Here is a 21,711-nt window from a genome sequence, read left to right as displayed (position 1 = left end):
CCACCGTGTCGAAGGCGGCCGACAAATCAAGACGAACCAGTGCCTGTGGGAGGTTAGCGTCTAGCCCCTCTCTAAGTGTGTCTAAAACCGAGACCACCACTTTTTCGGTGGAATAGAGGGCGGAACCCTGCTTGGCATGGGGCGAGAAAGCCGCTGTCCTCGATGAAAGAGCTGAGGACTTTAGTGACGTGGCGTTGGAGGACTTTGGCCAGGTAGGGAAGAAGAGATGGGCCGATTGTTTACTAGCGCTGTTGGATCTGCGCCCGGTTGTTTTAGAATTGGGATGATGGTGGCAGATTTGTGGCAAGTGGGACAGTTCCTGACTTAAGGGTCTCGTTGAGGAAGGTAAGGGCAGGGAGAGGGCAGGTTAGGAAGATGTCGCGCAAGATGTAGGCTGGGCAGATGTCAGAAGGAGAACCAGACTTGACGCAAGGGAGCAGGGAGAGAAAGAATTCTTTAGACAGGGGGACTATTTGTGTCAAGGTGATAGGTATTGGGTGGCGAGTCTGGGTTTACGAAAACTGGGGAGGGAGAAGGGATGTTGGCCTTAATATCTGCAATTTTGTTGATAAAAAAGTTGTTCAGTGAGTCACACAGGGACTGAGAGGGTACCGGTTTAGAGGTGGTCCTAACCGAAGAGGCCAATTCAAAAACTGTGGCAAAAATGTCTCTGGGTTGGTTCTCTGTTGGAAGCAAAACATTTTGGAATTGCATAAACTGCAACAATGTTACTCCTCGCCACACCCGGTTACATCAGAGAACAGGACAAAAAATGTTTTTAAAAATCAAACTTAAAAGTCTCACAGACTGCAATTCTGAAAATGTTGTATACGTCATCAAGTGTCCCTGTGGACTAACCTACATTGGGAAAACTGAAAGGAAGATGAAAACCAGGCTCACTGATCATAAGAGTAAAATTTGCATCAAAAATATTTTTACACGGAGAAGCCTTTTGCATCAAGAAGTTGCAAACAATGATGCCATTTGGACTCTACAATAAATTTGAAATGGCATGTTTTCTTTAAAAACAAACGTGGTTCTGGACTAGTCACATTTTACTAGACACTCATCACCAGTGACACAAGTTGCATTCACTCGTCACTCATGTATATATAACACACTTATACTAAACATTCCACTCATATTTGGTACCTTTGGGAAAGACACAGGGTTTAGCACAGGATACCAGTTTGTGTTGTGTATATAATCATGTCAATGGTATTATAAATGTAGTCTTCATGTATTTGTATGCACTTTTTTATTGTATATTTATGTTGTACAATTAGATTTGTTCAACATTTGTGTACACATGTAATCGGCGCTCGTATCCAGAACACGTTTTCACATTGTTAGATTACTTCCACCAGATTTATTTGATGACACAATTTGTGCAAATAGACCGTATGCCTTTTTAGTGGACTGATGTCCTGTCATCTGGATAGGTATCACTATACAGGATAGCTATTTCGGGTGTTTATACACTTTGGGCTTGATCGTTTTAAGTCCCATTCAGTCAGATCTACATACCGATACGTAGGTACTTTTTAATTGTTAATTAAAATAAACCCACAGTTGTCTTATTTTCATATCATTGTGCGTTTCGTCACACATAGTCGATCACTACACCTCGGTAGTCGGTTTTCAGCGCTGGTCACTTTGATGACGTCCGATCACGTGATCGCCTCTAAACAGGAAGGGATTTTAAATCTGGCATAGAGGTTTCGCTTCTACCATGCAGCACCATTCGCACCCGCAAGATATAGAGGAGGCTATCTGTTCTGCTTCGCTTGCCAACAGCTGCTATAATACCGATTCGCGTAGAGTGGGCTTCGTGCTCACAAGAGGTGAGCGACATTCCAATAATTCTTGGTCGGTTTTAGTCATTGAGTAACCGCCTATGTTCTCGACTTTCAGCTTCTCAGAACCGTTTTGGTGTACCGTCTACGCAATCTTGTATTCTCCATGCACATCTTTCCTTGAAAGGTTAGTTTCATGACATTCACTAGTGTACATTTGTATATGACAAACTCCGTAACGTTAAGTCTATCTCTGCTATACCAGTCATTTGTGATCACTTCACACAGAACTCACGTTTTCCGCATTTTGTCATTGACTGTTGACTTATTCAGGACACTTGGTGAGAAGGTGAATCTTTTGTACAGACCTGTTTTATAATTCTTACAATATGCAGTGTTCAACATGGTACTCCTTACCTATAGGTGCTACTTCTCTTGTGACAAAAAGACATTGTCTTGAGGACCACACACATTGGTACTCATTTCTCGGGAGAATACAGTAAGTTTACACCACCACGGTCATTTCACATCATCACCTTTTGTTTTCATCACACGGTGTAGGGTGCACATGAAGAATTCTTTTATGTCATTGTGTTTGTATGTACTAAGTGTGCATCTCTTGAAACGTTTCCACTTTAGTTTCTTTTGCAGATTACCCCTGACTAAGGGACCCAGAGTCCCGAAATGCATTGGGCGTTGTCATTTATTTTTGTTTATACATGGTGTATACAATGGAAGTGTTGTTGTAAAGCACATACTATTGTTGTTAAGTTTGTTTTGTGAAACTTTTTTTTTACCATATCAATGTAACACTGTCTTACAGGACAGTATAATTTGTCATTAAACATTTATGTTTAAATTGAGTATTTCACATCTCCTGTAGTGTAAGTTGGAGCCCTAGTTGCCACTTTGGGACTGGGCCACTTACACATCTCCATCCTGCCTGCTCACAGATGTTGTCTGCGGTTCATGGTGGGTCCTGAAAATGTTCAGTATGCTGTGCTCCCCTTTGGCCGTACTAGTCCCCCTCTGGTGTTCACAAAAGTGAAGTGCCCTTTGCAGCTCATCTGCGAAAGTCGGGGGTTCCAGTTAACTCCTACCTCGTTGATTGGCTGTTGCAGTCATGCTTAACCCAGGCATTTGTCTTCCATCTCCAGACTACTACAAAACTTCTGCACTCGCTGGAGTTCATTATCAACATGCCAAAGTCACACCGGACACCCTCTGAGACGCTCCCTTTAATCAGGGCTGTTCTGGACACAGTGCAGTTTTGGGCTTAGCCTCCTGAGCGGCAATGCCAGGGTTTTCATGGTATATGATACTGATGTTTCAGCCTTTATCTTGGACTTCAGTGAGACTGTCCCGGAGGTTGTTGGGCCTCATGGCATCCAGCATCCTGCTTGCTACACATGCCAACTGTCCTATGCAGGCTCTGTAATGGCACCTGGATTCCCATTGGGCACAGCATCATTGGAATCTCTCCGACATGGTCTAGATCACAGAGGGAACAGCAAAAGATCTGCAGTAGTGGCTGATGAACCGCGCTTAGTTCAGTGGCATACCCATTTCCATTCCCCAACCAGAGCTGACTAGTGATGCATCACTTCTGGGATGGATCGGCTATCTTGGAGAGGTGAAGATTAGAGTACTCTGATCTCTGGCAGAGTCCTAGCTCCACATCAACCTGTTGGAGCTTCAGGGGCTTCGTTTGGCATTGAAAGACTTTCGTCCTTTGATCAGGGGAAGACTGGTGCATGTGTTCACAAACGCAACAACTCACATGTGGTACTGCAGCAAATAGGGCAGAGTGGGGTCGTGGTTCCTTTGTCAATAGACTGTCTCTCTCGACATGGCTCGAACGCCAGGGCATTTCCTTGGTGGTTCACCACCTGGTGGACTCTCTGAACGTCAGTGCAGAAACTCAACGAAAGATGCGTAGCAGATCACAAATGGCATCTCAATCCAGAGGTGATGTAAGCACTCTTTGAGCAGTAGGGAGGAGAGCCTTGGTTTTTATCTGTTCGCCACCACGAGAACAGACACTTTAATCCGCTCTGCAAGCTACAGTTTCCAAGTCAACTCTTGCTTGGAGATGCTTTTCATCTATAGTGGCGCTCTGGCATCCTGTACACCATTCTGCCAAAACACCTTCTACCCAGAGTTCTCAAGAAGATCAGAAACAACCAGGCCCAAGTTATTCTTGTGGCTCCGGATGAGGCACGGAGAGTTTGGTATCCCAAGTTGTTGCGCTGGACTATTGGTTCTCCGATCAGGCTGTCTTTTTGAGAGGATCTTCTTTTGCAGCAACAAGGGAGGGTTCTACACCTGAACTTGCACACTCTTCACCTTCATGCACGGAGATTGAGTGGTGACAGATGACTGTTTTCAACCTTCTCCTAGTCAGTGATGTTGTTCTGACAGCCAGGCTTCCCTCCGCCAAGTCGGTACACGCCTGCCGTTGGTATAAGTTTATGACATGGAGTGATTATCACAACATTGATCCCCTTTCTGTACCTCTATCCAAGGTTCTTCTGTTTGCTCTCATTGGACCAGCAGGGCTCTGCTCTGGACACATTTAAAGGTTATCTTAGAGCCATATCTGCATTTTTGCGGTTGCCGGGCCAACCTTTATTTAAGTAACATCTTGTGGCCAGGTTTCTTAAAGGCTTGCAGCACGTTTCCCCCTAGGCCTTTCAGTGGGATCTAAAACTTGTTCTGAGCTTCGTGTGCTCACCCATTGAGCCTCTGCACAATTGCTCTCGTATGCTTTTGACTATCAAACTGCCTTTCTAGTGGCCAAAGCATCGGCCAGGAGGATCAGCAAATTGCAGGCATTCTGCACACCCTTCTTACACCACCTTGTACCGGGACAAGCTGGTTATCTGGATACTTGCCTTCTTCCTCCCGAACGTTGTGATTCCCTTCCACGTAGGCCAAATTATGACCTTGCCTACTTCATTCTCTCCGCCTCGCCCTACCAAAGAGGAAAGATTAACACGTCTGGACCCGAAAAGAGCGTTGTCGTTCTACCTTGACCACATGAGTTCCGGTTGGAGGATCATCTCGTTGTTGTATACGTAGGAGCTATGGAGGGGAAGGCCTCCAGAAATGGACAGTTTCAAGATGGATGGCTCTCTGCATCAGATCTGCTGTGCATTGGCCAAGAAACACCCAGTGAAGGGGTCATATGCTCGTTCCACCAGAGCGAAGGCTGCGAAAACTGCATTAGCTCACTGACTCCCTATTCTAGACATCGGTCAGGCAGCAATGTGGGCATCTTTGCACATGTTTACCAAACACTACTGTATGGACAGTCCGGTTTGTCGCAGCTGTCTCTTTGTCCATTCGGTCCTACAGGACTTTTTGATTTAAAATTGGCTTTGCAAACTCGCCTCTGGAGAGGCATTGCTTGGGTATCCATTCTAAGTAAGGAATATGTGGCTAAAAGTCTCTATTGAGTTGAAAAACGTACTTCTCTTCATTAACGACTTACCAGGTAGAGAAGGTCTAGCTGCAGATTCCTTACCGACCCTGATCGAGCAGATTGCAGGATAAGGAAACCCATTCTCAGGGCCTATGTTTTTCACACGAGTGGTCACTTCTCATCGTGGCCCCACGCTCCTGGTGTGGATAGTTGCTAAAGTAGCAGACGTTAGCGCACTGGGGAGGCGCCTATATAGGTACCGCACACGTCGCTTCTGGATCAGACGGCTCCATCAACATGGAGCCTAATGACTCCACCTACCGGCACACAGGAGTCCTGGTCAAACAAGCTCTGGATCCAGTCTGCCTGGGGGTTTTCTAAGGTAAGGAATCTGCAGCTAGATAGCCTCTACCACATAATGCATTACAGAAGGTAGCAACTTGTTCTTCACAATCAATAATGTATAGGTATTCCTCTCCTCATGTTTCTTTCTCTTGCATTCAGCAGAGCATGGTTTTTGACAAAAGAGGAAATTTGCTAGTTCATTTCCTTTTCATGGATTTTGGAGGGGTGACAGAGTTGCGGGGCGTTAATTGCTGAGGGTGGTTAGATCGGCATTAGGCTTTTTTAAAGAGATGGACCACCCGGCAAAGTGTCTGTTCTGAAGGAACTTGTTTGGTGGTAAGTGAAGAATTACAAAGTTTAAGGCTTTCAGAGTTTACGGGTCATGGGGACAATGTTTGGAGCAGGGAATCTGAGCAGAGTAGGGTTCCAGTGGATACCCTAGTTTAATGGAAAGTATATATTTAGAATGATGAAATAACAAAACAGTGCTAACTTTAATTCCCCTTGCTGAGAACTTTGACGTGCATGCATAAATAAATAAATCTGTATTTGTAAAGTGCAAACTACTCACCCTTGCGGGTCTCTAGGCGCCGTTGTGGAAATTAAGGGCCAGATGTATGAACACATTTTTCCATAGACACAGAATGGGTAAAAACCTTTGATACATCTGGCCCTTAGTGAGCTATTGCGAGTCACATAGTGCTGAGCTAAGCTGCCGCCGGAGTCGGGGATCGAACCGTGAGCCCTGTGCTCCGAAGTCAGCTGCCCTGGCCGCTGCACCACACCTCTCCATGCATGAGTCTCTCACTGATTTGCCAATACATGTATAAGTAGTATGGGCTTGCTCAAATGGACAGAGGTCACACAGCTAGAATATGCCAACTGTCATTAGTTAGCCCAGTCTCCTGCTATGTGGGGTTACGCCTCCCTCTTGCTTTGCAGTTTTTTTGACAAACCACTCATCTGTCGGATTGAACTTCTCTTCAGCCTTGGGATGTTTGCCGTCCTTCATGTGTGTGGCACGGGTGCAGTGTCTATCTGCCGCCCTGCATTATGCTTTCCTTCTACCACCCTGCTATTTTTGCCTGTCAAGTGGAACCAGTGGTCGAAGTGGGGAAAAAAAAGTAGGGGAACTGTGGGCGCAGAATCAGGGGGCGGGAATAACCGAAGATTGAATCAGTGGGCGGAGTCAGGGGTGTGGCTAGAAATAGCAAAACATACCAATTTTTAGTATGCTTAGCATTTCACTGACCAATTACAGCTTATAATGTTATTTAATTAAAACAATGGATAAACATGTTTATTTGAGGTTTAATTCAGGAAAAATCAAACACTCATAGGGAATACAGGTTTATGTAAAGCGTGTGAAATATAAGCAGGAACAACATGTTACCTTAATGCTTTTATTCTCATTGTTCAGAAATCCATGATGATTTTTTGTCTCAAACATTGAGGTCATGAATACAGGGCTCCTCCTGTACATATGTGTTAAGCAGGGCTCAGAAGAGAAAGGGACTCTTCAGAAGAATCTAGACTCACGGAAACCCACAAAGGCACCTTCATATTCATGTCAGCCAGCTAGCTGCTCAATCATAATATATCAAAAAGAACAACTGGTGGACAGAATGCAGAACAAAGTCATACATTCACCCTAGTACAGAGATCTGGGCCTAAATCCTTTGTTTCTTTGCTCACCATGCCATTCCAGTTTGCAGCCAGCCATATGCAAATCAGTTGATCCTCCACCCAATGGGAAAAGTCCAGCCCGAACTGCCAGGCCAGGTCCTCCCTGGACTGGAAACCAGCATCCTAGGACCGGTTTCTGGCTATCGACCGTCATCAGTCATGATAGCTTGATTCCAGTGGCATGGAGAGCACGGGACTCTTGTCTGAGCATACCTGTCACACTCTGGGACAAATGCAAAAAGAACAATTGATGGACAGGATGCAGAACAATGTCATACATTAACCCCAGTACAGAGATCTAGGCCTGAATCCATTGTTTTTTTGCTCACCATGCCATTCCAGTTTGGACCCAGCAATATGCAAATCAGTCTTGATCCTGCACCCAATGGGAACAGTCCAGCCCGAACTGCCAGGCCATATGTATTAGTGTCCTTTCATTCGGGAAGTGAACACAAAGCAGTACCCACTGAGCTATGCACATAAAATATTGCTCTTTGATATACATGGTACATGTTCTTTGCAGCAGGCATAGTACCCCTCTGCGCTACCTTAGATGAGTAAAACAGCCACAAGACAAAACATGCTCCCATCTCTCTCCAGCAGGTACATTGATCACCAAAGTTATCTTGGCACTTGTATTGTTGACCGAAACCTGCTGAATATACAAAGAACTTTGCAGTGTTTTTAAAACTCCTGCACTTCTACAAAACTGGTCCCCCCCAGACTAAACTGGCCCCCTACCCTTCCAGTCGCCCTGGGAAACACCTGCTCCTGCCCTTTCACTGCTCCTGTCTAGTCAGTAATCCTGCTCATGCTCGATTAACTCTCCTGCTGTGTCAATTTCCCTGCCCGTCGCCTCTCCTGCTGCCCGTCGCCTCTCCTGCTGCCCGTCGCCTCTCCTGCTGCCCGTCGCCTCTCGCCTCTCCTGCTGCCCGTCGCCTCTCGCCTCTCCTGCTGCCCGTCGCCTCTCCTGCTGCCCGTCGCCTCTCCTGCTGCCCGTCGCCTCTCCTGCTGCCCGTCGCCTCTCCTGCTGCCCGTCACCTCTCCTGCGCCTCTCCTGCCCATGTCCTGCGCATCTCCTGCTGCCCGTCGCCTCTCCTGCTGCCCGTCGCCTCTCCTGCTGCCCGTCGCCTCTCCTGCTGCCCATCATGTCACGTGCCCGGTCACCTCTCCTGCCCTGTTGCCTCTCCTGCCCTGTTGCCTCTCCTGCCCTGTTGCCTCTCCTGCCCTGTTGCCTCTCCTGCCCTGTTGCCTCTCCTGCCCTGTTGCCTCTCCTGCCCTGTTGCCTCTCCTGCCCTGTTGCCTCTCCTGCCCTGTTGCCTCTCCTGCCCTGTTGCCTCTCCTGCCCTGTTGCCTCTCCTGCCCTGTTGCCTCTCCTGCCCTGTTGCCTCTCCTGCCCTGTTCGCCTCTCCTGCCCTGTTCGCTGCTCCTGCCCTGTTCGCTGCTCCTGCCCTGTTCGCTGCTCCTGCCCTGTTCGCTGCTCCTGCCCATTTCACTTCTCCTGCCCTAGTACCTCTCCTTCCCAGTTCACTCTGTGCACAACATTGAAAAATTACACAAGGTGTAAAGTTCCCCACAGTCCTTTGCTTGGGGAAAGCTCCTCTGTAATCACCAACTCCGATCTCACTGGCACTTGATATGCTAAAGTCAGAGGGCGGCGCATTGTCATTCGAAAGGGGATAGTCTGCCTCAATCGGACTGCCCTCGGTCTGTGAGAGCTTAGGGAGGGGCTGCTGCAGCCTCTGGAGTTCAACAAAGAAGTGCGAGCCGCCCCTGGAATCTAATGAAAAAAGTTATCGTTTTAAGTAGGACTATTCTTGCCGCCCCGGGATGCTTTTTTGAAAGTTAGTAGGGGAACGGACTGAATTAATTTTTATAAGTAGGGGCATGCCGTGCCCTTCCGTCCCCACCCACTTCTACCACTGAGTGGAACCATCTAAAATTACTGTTGTGCAGTGCTTATTTGTGTAAGTCCGATCTATAAGGAGTTTTATCTAGAGCATGTCTGGTCTCTTGATGTTTTCACAATCTGATCTCGATTTTAAAAGTTTTTTGTGCTCAAGCGTGCCTTTTGCACGGAAATAGACATATATCATGCTTGCTGGCATGTACCATTTGCATAAACTCTTAAATTGGGGAAAGAATGTGGCCTAACGACTAGGGCGGTTGACATCAAAGCTGGGGAACCGGGTTCGAGTCTCTACAGGGACGCTCAACATTCTGCAATTCTGGGCAAGTCACTTTTCTCCCTGTGCCTCACAAAAATGAATGTGTCGGTCTGTAACACAACTGGTGCTCATGTAAAGCGCTCTGATATCTTCGGGTCTTGTTTGCGCAAAACAAAACCAAAAAAAGTTGTACATGTGGAGACGTGACCACATTTATATGGCCCACATAGATATTTCCCCAGGAGGTATTTTTGAAGAAATGCAACCCAAATCTAGTGAGCAGCCCCATAGTTGTAAGATTGTGGAAAGCCATTAATTTATAGTTTTCATATTTTTCTGAACTTTGAAACTTCTACCTACATACAGAAGGTGAGAAGTGGACCGGTATTACCTACCTTCCTAGAGGATGTACAGATGGAAAGCTGGTGTGCACATTTAGGCAAGTCCAGCTTCTGTTTACCCAAGTTTTGATAACTAGTTAACCAGGTGTAAAAAAAGGAAATGTCCAGTATTGCATACACATAGTGGAATTATGACTGAGAGATTTGCCTATTTCAAACCTTTTTTTTCCACTTTCTTTAAAGAAATTCCATATCAGTAGATTTTCTGACAGTAGTGGACACATTTAGACCTGAGACCAGCTGGTGAGATTATGGCAGCCTTCTTAAAGGGAAGGGACCAGGCGGATTATCCCACTATGTTGGTTTATTTTTTAGAATTGAATACGATAATCTTATTTAGCTTTTTTGTCCTCCCACTGCCTTAATTTTCTCAATTTTTCTAAGCTTCGGTTTTCGTGCGTCTTCCCAATTTGAGAGTGCTGCTGCACATAAGGGCTGAGTTGCAAACTGTTGCTCAATTCTCTTCTAAATGGACGTAGATCCAAGACAGAGTTCAGGATCATAGACTTCACATCATTGCAGTGAATACCCAGATTTAGAATACTGCATCCGTGGCCCAACAGTAGCCCTTATTCACTCCACACACTTAAAGATTAAACCCTGTTGAGTAGAGACAGGCTATTTCTGAAATTCTGTTCCTTCGAAAAAAATATACACTATTTAAATGAAATTTAAATATATGCATATAGGCAGCCTATATTAACTGAATGCTTGTTTTGAAAGTAGCCATTAAAAATGAACCTATGAAATTAATGAGTTTTCCTCATATTTTTACATAAGAAAAATGTAACTAGAAGAAAAGTGAATGGAACAGGTTGGGCATTTTTGTGTAGCTGAAAGTGTAACCACAGTTCCTGTGTCCCACACTTTAATATACTTTCATTTTGGCTGTCATTCCATTGTTTCCGATTTAGTGAAGGAACAATTTATACTAATGGACTTTGCTCTTACAGTTTCTGTTAGAAACACAATTTTCTTCATTTTTATTTTACTAAATGTCTTTTAGTACAGAGTAAGCTTGCCAGTGAAGTGTATGGTTTTTAAGCATTTTTTTTAAATTCAGAGCTGTGAATAATATTCTCAACTTTTTTAAAGTCGCTTTCCTGTAATGGAAAGAATTCTGTAGAAGGGTTTCATTGGCTGGATCTAGTTTCCGTCTTCGACTACCACACGAAGGCTGAATGCTCAGTTCAACAGAAAATGTCAACACACTTCAAAAGAACTAGAAGTTCCGCAGGGTAGGATCTACATCGATCAGTCATAAAGACTATAACAATGCTGCGCTGCGTGCTTAGAACCCACAGCCCTTTTCCGTAGAGATATTGTTCATTGAATATAAACACAGGATGCTAATGTCCGAATGAGGAGCAGCACCCTTTAGGAGCCTAGCAAAGGTGTAGTCTGTGCGACTGCAAATCACCCTTTTCAAATCTGCATTGCAGCATCTTTGGTGCAAAAAGATTGAGATTGTATAATATGAAGGGAATAAATGCAACCGGATGGCCTACATTGAAAACTGCGAAAAAAGTGTTCTATCCTTGTAAAACTTCTGGATATTCTTTTACCCAGGATATATTGTACAATCAATTGCCTCACAGAGCCAGTGCTTTAGGCTGGCTCCTGTGAGTGGGAGCTCAGTGTACATGTGAGATTTCGTATCTGCTTGACAGAACTTTGTCATCGCTACTGTTTTTCATAATATTTTATGTTTTAGCTACTCAGTGAAGTGATTTTTGTCTAGTTTGCTGAATCATTTTCCAGTCAGAATGCCTTCTCTCTTTGATAAGTGTCACCTTGTGGAACTAAAAAAAAAGTGCCTCCGATCCCCCCAAGTTCCGTGCTGTATGCCTGTATAAGTTAAGTATGAGGTCCAAGAGTACAGGGGGAAGTAACCATTCTCAAGAAGAAACACTCGTGTCTGACCTACAGTTATTTACTAGATGTCCTCCCTTAGGCTCATACTGAAAGCAGGTGTATCATAAACCACTCAGACAAAATGCTTATTTAAAAAAGTTGTATCTGTTTTTTATTTTCCTAGATATTTATGGTATTTTCTTGGGAGAAAGATTTTTTATATATGAGACTTGTTTTTTTTAACATATAAAAGTATAAATTTATATGATTACCATTTAGGTTATGTTATGTTACACTGCATTTCTAAAGCGCACAGCTACTCAGAGTATCCCGGCGCTGCTACCCTGAGCCCCCACCCCTAGCTGAACAGGAAGAGCCACTAAAAGAATGGACTCAGAACAGAAGTGTTTTTAGATTCTTTTTAAAGATAACTGGATCCAAAATCCTCCTGAGGGCGAGAGGAAGCTCATTCCAGGCTGTGCCAGCCTTACGGGTGAAAGAGCAGCCACATAGCCTAAGGCGTAAAAAGCGCGGGTTCTGAATAAGGAGTTGGTCCGAGGACCGCAGAGTCCTGGTGGTAGTATAGAAAGAAAAGCGCCTCTGCAGATAAAGTGGGCCCAAACCATACAAGGCCCGATGGACAATGGCCAGCATTTTGAATTTCAAGCAAGCCTCAACTGGGAGCCAGTGAAGGTGGAGGAGATGGACCCGCACGCTCTGCCTGGAAGAAGGACCCAGAAGGAGACGAGCAGCCGCATTTTGGACTACCTGTAATTTTTTTATCAGATAGCCTGGGCAACCCACTAAGAGTGCGTTCGAATAATCCAGCTGAGACATAATCAGTGCCCGAACTACTGTTTCTTTAGCCTCCGCAGGCAGAAGGGGGAGGAATTTACGCAGGGTTTTTAGTATGCCAAAACAGGTCCCTGTAAGTTTTTTGACATGTGTCGCAAAATTCAAATTTTCCTCAAACCAGACCCCCAAGTTTTTCGCAAGGCCCTTGTCTGATTGGGGAGGTGGAAAGTCCGGGGGCCAAAGTTTGGTTCTAAAGCCCGCAGGAAACACTCCAAACAAGAGCACCTCCGACTTCTCCTCATTACACTTGAGTTGTGCATTGGCCAGCCAGCGAAACACCGCAGAAAGACAGCGCTGAGCCGTGTTGACAGAGTTCTCACCCCTTCTCCAGGTAAACAATAGCTGCGTGTCGTCCGCGTAGGCCATCACCCTAGCCCCCAGTGACTCCGCCAGGTAAACCAGGGGAGTCACAAAGATGTTAAACAAAAGGGGCTACGGGAAGAGCCCTGCGGGACACCATTGGAAAGAGGGGGGGGGGACGAGGCAAACGGGGGGAGCCAGACAGATCCATACTAATATAATAAAGAGAGAGCCCAAACCCTTGAGGCGGGTAATCTCAGGACCACAGCACCAATCACAACATCCAATACAGCGTTGGAAAGGGCAGTTGCAGCTGAAGGACATAGACTATGCAGACGCCCACCATATACATTTAAAAGGTAAAAGTACCGTGCCAACAAAGTAGTCCCTTGTGGGCGTGTCTGCGTTGTGCTGTGGGCGTGTGCTGGGGGCGTGACAAACGCTGAGGGCGTGTGGTACGTTCCGCCCTTCATGCCATGTCTCATATCGTGTGCTAATCCCACCCTGCTCCCTGCTCCACCGAAGAGAACGCGCAATGTCAGCAATTCTGCCCGTTGGAATTTCCAAGGCTGCACTCGCTTGGCGATGCTTTTTGTCACGAGATGAGTTGTGGTCTTTTTGTGTTTTTGTGTTTTTGTGTTTGTTTTTTTTTAGGAGACAAATTATGTACAACATTTTATTTCAATAAAATAAGGCATATTTTACATCGGTTTGGAATTTAGTTTAACAGACTTGGTATCCAGTGGACAGAAAAGCCCGAAGCAGTGCTCAGCTCCACTCTAGGCCTGAATGTTGCTTTTGGCGCAGAAGGCTGTGTAGTAGACAAGAAGCCCGATGACTGCAGCCAAGACCTCAGTGGCCACCCAAGGCCCGTTCCATGCTCCCCTGTGGTCTACATTAACTGTGAAGAGTGGCGTGATGGAAGTTAAGTCCTCATTGTTCCTCTGCGCCTTTCGCAGGAGGCTGTAGGACTCGTCGTCAATGAATTTAACTGCATAGGAACCAGAGTGCAGGTCAGCGAGATCTCCACAATAAACAGTTTCGGATGAGATGACTGCATCATTCGTTGTGTAGTACGAGGGGACAATCACCGGCTCTGTGCAGGTTTCAGCCGTGCAGCCAGTCAGCAGCAGCACCGCCGCCAGGGCCCTGAGGAGCCGCACCGCGCCCGCCATGTCCGACCAGCAGCTTTCCGCCTATACCCCTTCTGGCCAGAGTGCTGAAGATCAGGCGCGCCCGGGCCCAAGTCATTCTTGTGACTCCGGATTGGACATGAAGAGTCTGGTAACCCGAGCTGCTACACATTGCCTTCGATCCTCTGATCAGACTGCCTCTTCGGAAGGATCTTCTGTCACAGCAGAAGGGGATGGTTCTCCACCCAAACCTGTCCAGCCTCCACCTCCTTCCATGGAGATTAAGCGGCAGCAGTTGACGTAGTGTGACCTGCCTCTTGAAGCCTGTGATATCTTTGTACCTAGGCGTCCTTCCACTAAGACGGTTTACGCCTGTAGATGGATCAAATTTGTGGCATGGTGCGCAGCAACGGCTGTGGATCCCCTTTTTTCCCTTCTTTCTGAGGTTCTCTTGTTCCTCCTTTCTTTGGCCCAGCAGGGCTCTGCTCTGCTCTGGGCACTATAAAGGGCTACCTCTCAGCCATTTCCGCCTTTCTTAGGCTTCCTGATCAGCCTTCTCTTTTCAAGTCTCCTAGTTGTAAATCGCTTCCTTAAGGGCATTACTCATCTTTTTCCTCCTGTTCCCTACGTAATGCCTCAGTGGGACTTGAACTTGGTTCTTACATACCTTATGTGCGCTCTCTTTGAGCCGCTACATAACTGTCCTCTCAGGCTTCTGGTTTTAAAACCTGCCTTCCTGGTGGCAATCACCTCTGCCCACAGGGTGAGTGAGCTCCAAGCTTTTTCTTCAAAACCTCCTTTTCTGACTGTCCATCCTGACAAGTTGTCCTTAGAACTCTTCCATCCTTTCTTCCCAAAGTGGTTACTCCTTTCCATATTGGCAGACCATCACTTTGCCCACCTTCTTTCCGCCTCTGCATCCTTCCAAAGAGGAAGAGAGGCTCCACCGTCTGGATCCAAAACGTGCTCTTTTATTTTATTTGGATCACACTAAGCAATTCCGGGTGGATGACCAGTTCTTTGTTTGCTGCATGGGTGCTAAAAAAGGACGGGGTGCGCACAAACAGACCATCTCTAGATGGGTTGTTTTGTGCATCAAAGCTTGCTATTCTTGGCAAAGGAGCCTCCAGTAGGGCTCGGCGCCCATTGCACAAGGGCGACGGCAGCTACCACTGCTTTGGGACGTGGAGTCTCCCTCAATGACATCTGTCAGGCAGTTACGTGGACATTGCTGCACATGTTTACAAAACAGTACTGCCTGGACAGCCAAGTCGAGAGAGACTGCTTCTTTGGCTGTTCTGTTGTCCAGGACTTTCTGGTCTGGGGTTGGTATTGTTGGGGTATCTATTCTAAGGTAAGGAATCTATACCCGTTTCTTTCAGATGAACAAGTTACTTACCTTCAGTAATGATATATCTGTAAGAAACATTAGTTAGTTCTAGATTCCTTACCACCCCACCCATCCTCCCCGTTCTGCAAACTGACTTCTAGGGTTGGGGATTTCCTTTCAGGGCACTAGTTTTGTGCACCAGTGCCCAGTGTCTTGCATGGCTCTGCGCTTCTGGCGTGGAAAGTTGTGTACAGTATGGACATCAGTGCACGAGGGCGGTGTCTTATGTAGCTATTGTGACGTCATAACGGCGACCACAACGCCAATGACTAACGCGGAGCCGACCGACCTGACCTTTTGACCCGCAGGGGTACTGCTGACGAAAAACTTTCCAGATTCAGTGTGTAATTCTAAGGTAAGGAATCTATAACTAACCTATGCTTCTTACAGATATATTGTTACCAAAGCTAAGTGACTTATTCATTTGCATGGAAAGGGCATTTTTGGACCCACAAGGTGCTGCTTTCTGTTCATCTTCCCCGGTCTGACTTTGGGAACCTTCCTCCCAATGTTTTTTTTTCTTCTTCTATCGCTTCACTATTGTTTTACTTTAACTCTAGTTGAGGGGAATTATTTGAATACTAATTGAATTGTTTCTGTAATGAACACACAAACCAGTTAATGCAGCCTTCAGATAGATACATACCGGTTTTTAAAAGATTATTATTTGTGGTTCTAAAGATTTTTTTTTTCTTCTTGAACGTGATTCTTCTCTCTTTTGTAATGAAACACTTAATCTAGGCCCCTCATAAAGACTTCATGGAGCCGACTCGGGGCTAGCTGCTGCACAGCATTGATGAGTAAAAAGAATGCATTCCTCCATGTTACTTGTAGACTGCTGTTATTTCTTAAAGTTAGGATCATGTGATTTATTTTAGCTACTTAATGTTTTGAGCCTTGATAAACTTCGTGTGAATTATTTTTTGTAAAATGGAAAAGATCTTGTTATGTTGTGCTATGTTTCTCTTGGTCGATGTTGCACCCCTAACCTTCCCTTCGCTTTCTTTTCAGGGCTCTGTTTGATTACGATAGGACACGAGACAGTTGCCTACCGAGTCAAGGACTGAGCTTCTCATATGGAGACATTTTACATGTGATCAATGCTTCAGACGATGAGTGGTGGCAGGCAAGACTAGTCACGCCCCATGGGGAGAGCGAACAGATAGGAGTTATCCCTAGCAAAAAAAGGTACGTTTCCGCCCGTGATTGGGCTTTGTTTGTTGCTCTAATCAAGACTGTTGTTTGGGGCAGTTAGATCTTCTTTCTAGTGACTGTTTGCCTGGCTACATCTGATTTGATTAGCTGCAGGTTACTCTTAAGAGCGTATTGTGCTATATTTTCTGTTAGGCTAATTACTTTTTGTAGCTTGCAGTGTGCCAATGCTTGATCTTCATAGCGCATACAGCATTTCACAGATTCACATGCTTGAATTATTCCCTGTTAAACAGTGACTCCTCCGTAATAATTATTGCAGTATACATGTGCACTCAGTTAACACTGAACACCCCACTATACCTCTTATAGTCTGTCCACCGCATGGTGATGCAGTACTCTAACTCGGAACAGCAAGGTGGAGAGAAAGTGGCTTAAACTTCCCTTGGATGCTCAGACTGCCTTTTTAGGTCTCGCCTGTCGATGCGCATGCGCATCGAGCAAGGCGAGAGTATTGGCACTTATCCGTTCTTTATCTACACTGCAAGGAATCGTGGCGATTCCTTGCAGTGCACGAGAAATTTAAGCTCAATGCGCATGCGCATTGAGCTTAAATGCGCGTGCACATGCCCCCAGCCGCCTACTCTCTCTCACAGCCTCCCCCAGCTCCGCCCCCTCACTACTTGATTGCACGGCCGCTAGGCCGTGCCTCCCCTACTCTCCTCCCCCCTCCTCCTCTCCTCCCCTGCCTGCCTGCCGCTAGCCTTGCCTACTCTCTCTCACAGCCTCCCCCAGCTCCGCCCCCTCACTACTTGATTGCACGGCCGCTAGGCCGTGCCTCCCCTACTCTCCTCCCCCCTCCTCCTCTCCTCCCCTGCCTGCCTGCCGCTAGGCCGTGCCTCCCCTACTCTCCTCCCCCCTCCTCCTCCTACTCTCCTCCCCTGCCTGCCTGCCGTGTCGCACCTCTCCCCTCTCCGCCCCCTCCCCTGCCCGCCGTGTTACGGTGAAAGGCTTGTTTAAATTGTGCACATTTCTTTCACATTTTTGAGAAAATCACCCGAAACAGTGCAAGTGTGAAAGAACTTCGATTCACTCTTGGGAACCCGCATGGTCTAAAACCATGGTGACCGCGCTGACTGTGCAGGTAAGCCCCAGTTTTGCCCCACTGAACACGCGCCTTCACACTGAAACCTGCCTTGACATTTTATGGGAAAACAACTTTGCAGTAGAGGGAATTCCTATTCTCCAGTATTAGGGGTGTCTTTCATAGATTCACATGCCTGAATCATTCCCCGTCGTCGGAGTGGGAGTCCCACGGTACATAAAAAAGCAATAAAATGCTATAAATATATAGTAATACCAATAGAAATGAACCAGGAAGTAAAACAGCCAATGGTACAGTAGGCAAAAACTTCCCATCTATGACTATCATAGTCATTTTGTATAGTCCAAAATACAGCCAATCAGGCGCCAGCACCCACCAGAATGTTCTCCCCAGAGGCTCAGGCTCTCAGATTTTCTACCGCACGTCGTGTGAAGGGAGTCTCCCTGAGCTCTGCTCAGTTTTTCTAACTTCTACTTCATCTGTGTCTTATTTTCAGGATGTCTTCAAAGAAATCTCTCTTCAGAGCCTGTGACTGCTGTGGTAAGCCTCGGCTTTTTGAGAAAGATCCACACAAAAAGTGTATTTATTGTCTCTACCCAGACCACCAGGCCTCTGATTGTAAAATCTGCAGAACCATGCCTCAGAAGACTCTCAGAGATAGAGAGGGTCGTTTACTGCTGTGGTTGAAGAGGCTAAAGGATTCTTCTAATACTGTTTCAGAAGTAGGCAGTGTCACATCTGCTTCCACTTCAGCCTCCAGGAAGAGATCTGCGCCTGAGGGAATGTCATCTCCCAAGGCTAAGCTGCCTAAAAAACAACCACCTGCTAAAGGTCTGGATCAGCCTTCCACTTCTCAGGCTGTCCCCACCTCCAGGGGCATGGAAGGCGCTTCTGCTTCCTCAAAGGGGAAAAAACTCAAGCTTCCCCTATCTTCTGACAGGATTTTACCACAGAATTCATCTCCGCCTCCTGTGAAGTCTTCTTCAGCTTCCTCGTCGACGAGAACGACGACTTCAGTGACATCTACGGTAACATTTTCATCTCCTAAGCCTAGTATGGTTATGTCCTCGTCTACGGCATCTCCAACGATGGTTTTTGTTTCTGTGAGGCCTATTTCGTCGACGTCCGTCGTCGACGCCTCGTCGTCGACGTCTTTACAGGCTTTACCGCCGACGAAAAAGACTCCGTCGACGAGCTCGTCGTCGGGCTCTACGCCGTCGACGAGAATACCACCGTCGACGAGGAGTGACTCGTCCACGAAGACGGTCCCGTCGACGAAGGGTGTCCCGTCGACGAAGGGTGTCCCGTCGACGAAGGGTGTCCCGTCGACGAAGGGTGTCCCGTCGACGAAGAGTGCTCCGTCGACGAAGAGTGTCCCGTCGACGAAGAGTGTCCCGTCGACGAAGAGTGTCCCGTCGACGAAGAGTGTCCCGTCGACGAAGAGTGTCCCGTCGACGAAGAGTGTCCCGTCGACGAAGAGTGTCCCGTCGACGAAGAGTGTCCCGTCGACGAAGAGTGTCCCGTCGACGACGAGTGTCCCGTCGACGACGACTATTTCGTTGCCGAAAAGTGTCCCGTCGACGAGAGGTGATCCGTCGACGACAAATCCGTCGGAAGTTAACCCTCCGACGCCGCAGTTATCCTCATGCACGGCACTTCAGGTGTGGTCTCCGTCGACGGTGTTTTTAACACCACGCCAAGCAGCAGAACAGCTGCGCAACACTGTAATGAGGCTTTCACCCCTGCGTGTTTCACCTCACAAGGTGTCCTCTGAAGTCCCAGACCAACTACTGGATTCTGACAGTGACAATGAGATGGTCCAGAATACTTTTGGACAAGCCACTAGTCCATCGGAGTTACATATTAAACTTCAAGATGATGAATATGAGGATCCTCACACTCCTGCTGAGGTATCGATGCCGGTCACTACCCCTGTTGGTCAAGTACCTTTGGATTTAATATCCAACTTACAATTTATGCTGGACGATTACTATCGGAGGTTTCCACCTTCGGAATTGGCAGGTTCTGGACAAGCAACTCCAATTTCGGAAACGCCTCCACCCGTGCTCCCATCGGTGTGCCCACCTTCACACCCACAACCTGCTCACGAAGAGGACCCGCAATCCTCGGAAGATGACGACCAACGGGAGGAAGGAGAAGTGGATGATTTATCGGAGTGGGAGGACTATCAGGTCCAATCTCCTTCTACATCTCCTCAGACTGCGTCGGCCTCTCCTCCTGTTGATGTAGCAAATTTTCACTTGCTGATGGAGCGTGCAACCGCACGTTTTCATATGAAGATGGAGCATACTCAACAAGAATGTTTCCTTTACGATTTTAAAGATCAGCCCAGACGACAAATTAAGACAATACCCATTGTGGAATTCATCTGGAAGGAAGGTGTTAAGGTGATGTCAACGCCGGCTTCCATTCCTCCAGTCTTGCCAAGAATTGATAAGAAATATAAAGCTCCAGACAAGACGCCTGCCTGTCTCATTGGACAAGCAAAACTTGACTCGGTAATTGTCCAGGCGGCTCAGAAAAGGGCCAGAAATCCGTCCTCTGCAGTTACGGCACCGCCGGATAGAGATGGCAGACGCCTAGACTCAATAGGAAAACGAGTTTCCACCATGGCTGCAACAACTGTCCGTGCTGCCAACGCATTAGCCATCTTAGGTCGTTACGACCGTCAAATGTGGTCTGACATCTCACCATTTATCGATCTACTCCCTGAGCCATCTAAGGCGGAAGCACTCCAGATTCTCCATGAAGGTCAAAGGACCTCTGAAGAAATAATTGATTCAGCTGTTGATGTGGCATCTACAGGTTTTCGCCAATTAGCAGGGGCTGCGGTACTCCGTAGACAGGGGTGGTTACGTTCCACTGCCTTTAGACAGGAAGTGCAAAACCGAGTTCTAGACATGCCATTTGATGGCGAATATTTATTCGGCCCCGAGGTAGAGGAGGCCTTACAGACTATCAAGAAGGATACCGAAACGGCCAAATCCTTAGGCACTCTACAATTTCACAAGCCGCCCTTTCGAGGAGCGAGAGGACGAGGAACGTCCTTCAATAGAGGTGGATACCAGCAACAACATCAGCAATCCTCATACCGTCAGGGTAATCAGCGCTACCAAAATCAGCGCTACCAGTCTTATGGGCAGAAAAGATCTCAATACACCCCAAACAGGGGTAGGGCTACATACCGCGGCAAGGACAAGCGACAATGATATTTTTCACCTGCCACCACCGTCTTTTCACCCTCTCAAAAGACTTGGCGGAAGAATCTCCAAATTTTACTCCAATTGGCAGTCGATAACAACGGACAAATGGGTCCTGGATATTGTCGCCAGGGGCCATGCCCTAGAATTCGAAAAATTTCCCCCAAATGTACCGCCAAAGGGCCCGCCTCCAGCTCACCTGAAGGAGCTGTTTACCCAAATCAAAATGATGATACAAAAAGGAGCTATCGAGGGCGTTCCTCAGAGGATGAGAGGACTAGGATTTTACTCCAGGTTCTTCCTGATCAGAAAGAAGAACGGGGAGTGGCGCCCGATCCTCGATCTTCGAGCATTAAACAAATACCTAAGGAAATTATCATTCCGGATGCTCTCTCTTCAAGAAATTTTGCATCTTTTATCACCGGGAGATTGCATGGTCACCCTAGACCTTCAGGATGCATATTTCCACATCCCCATCCTACCTCGCCACAGGAAATTCCTTCGCTTCAGGGTGGCTGGCAGGGACTACCAATTCAAAGTCCTTCCTTTTGGACTACGGTCAGCTCCAAGAGTTTTTACGAAGGTTTTAGCTCCAGTAACTGCGCACCTCCGGCTGGAGGGAATACAAATTTTCCCATATCTGGACGATTGCCTTATAAAGGCCAATTCTCATGGCACCGTTCAACGTCACCTTCACCAGTGTCTCCACCTGTTTCAGTCTCTAGGCCTGACAATAAATTTCTCCAAATCCCAGATGCAATCGTCTCAAAGAATAGCATTCTTAGGAGCAATGTTGGACACTCACAAATGCAAAGCTTTCGTCTCAAAGGAGAGGCAAATGAAAATAAGTCGGCTAGCACAAGATCTCATGCAAAGAAAGT

At 46.8% G+C, this 21,711-nt stretch overlaps 1 protein-coding gene and 1 pseudogene across 4 annotated transcripts in view; one reads left to right on the top strand and one right to left on the bottom strand.

Moving 5' to 3' along the window:
* Positions 1 to 21,711, top strand: part of DLG3 (discs large MAGUK scaffold protein 3) — a 2,000,883-nt gene that overhangs the window by 1,616,043 nt on the left and 363,129 nt on the right. For all 4 annotated transcript variants that reach the window (XM_086918303.1, XM_086918301.1, XM_086918300.1 and 1 more), the window contains one exon: positions 16,364 to 16,540. In XM_086918303.1, the coding sequence (XP_086774429.1) occupies positions 16,364 to 16,540 (177 nt within the window). The remainder of the gene's footprint in view (positions 1 to 16,363; positions 16,541 to 21,711) is intronic.
* LOC147718357 (translocon-associated protein subunit delta pseudogene) lies at positions 13,492 to 14,012 on the bottom strand (annotated as a pseudogene).

The sequence above is a fragment of the Lissotriton vulgaris genome, chromosome 4_1 (genome assembly GCF_964263255.1).
Source record: "Lissotriton vulgaris chromosome 4_1, aLisVul1.2, whole genome shotgun sequence".
NCBI classification, from domain to species: Eukaryota; Metazoa; Chordata; class Amphibia; order Caudata; family Salamandridae; genus Lissotriton; species Lissotriton vulgaris.
The sequence above is the reverse complement of the archived record's forward strand: the minus strand, read 5'-3'. Positions and strand labels throughout refer to the sequence as shown.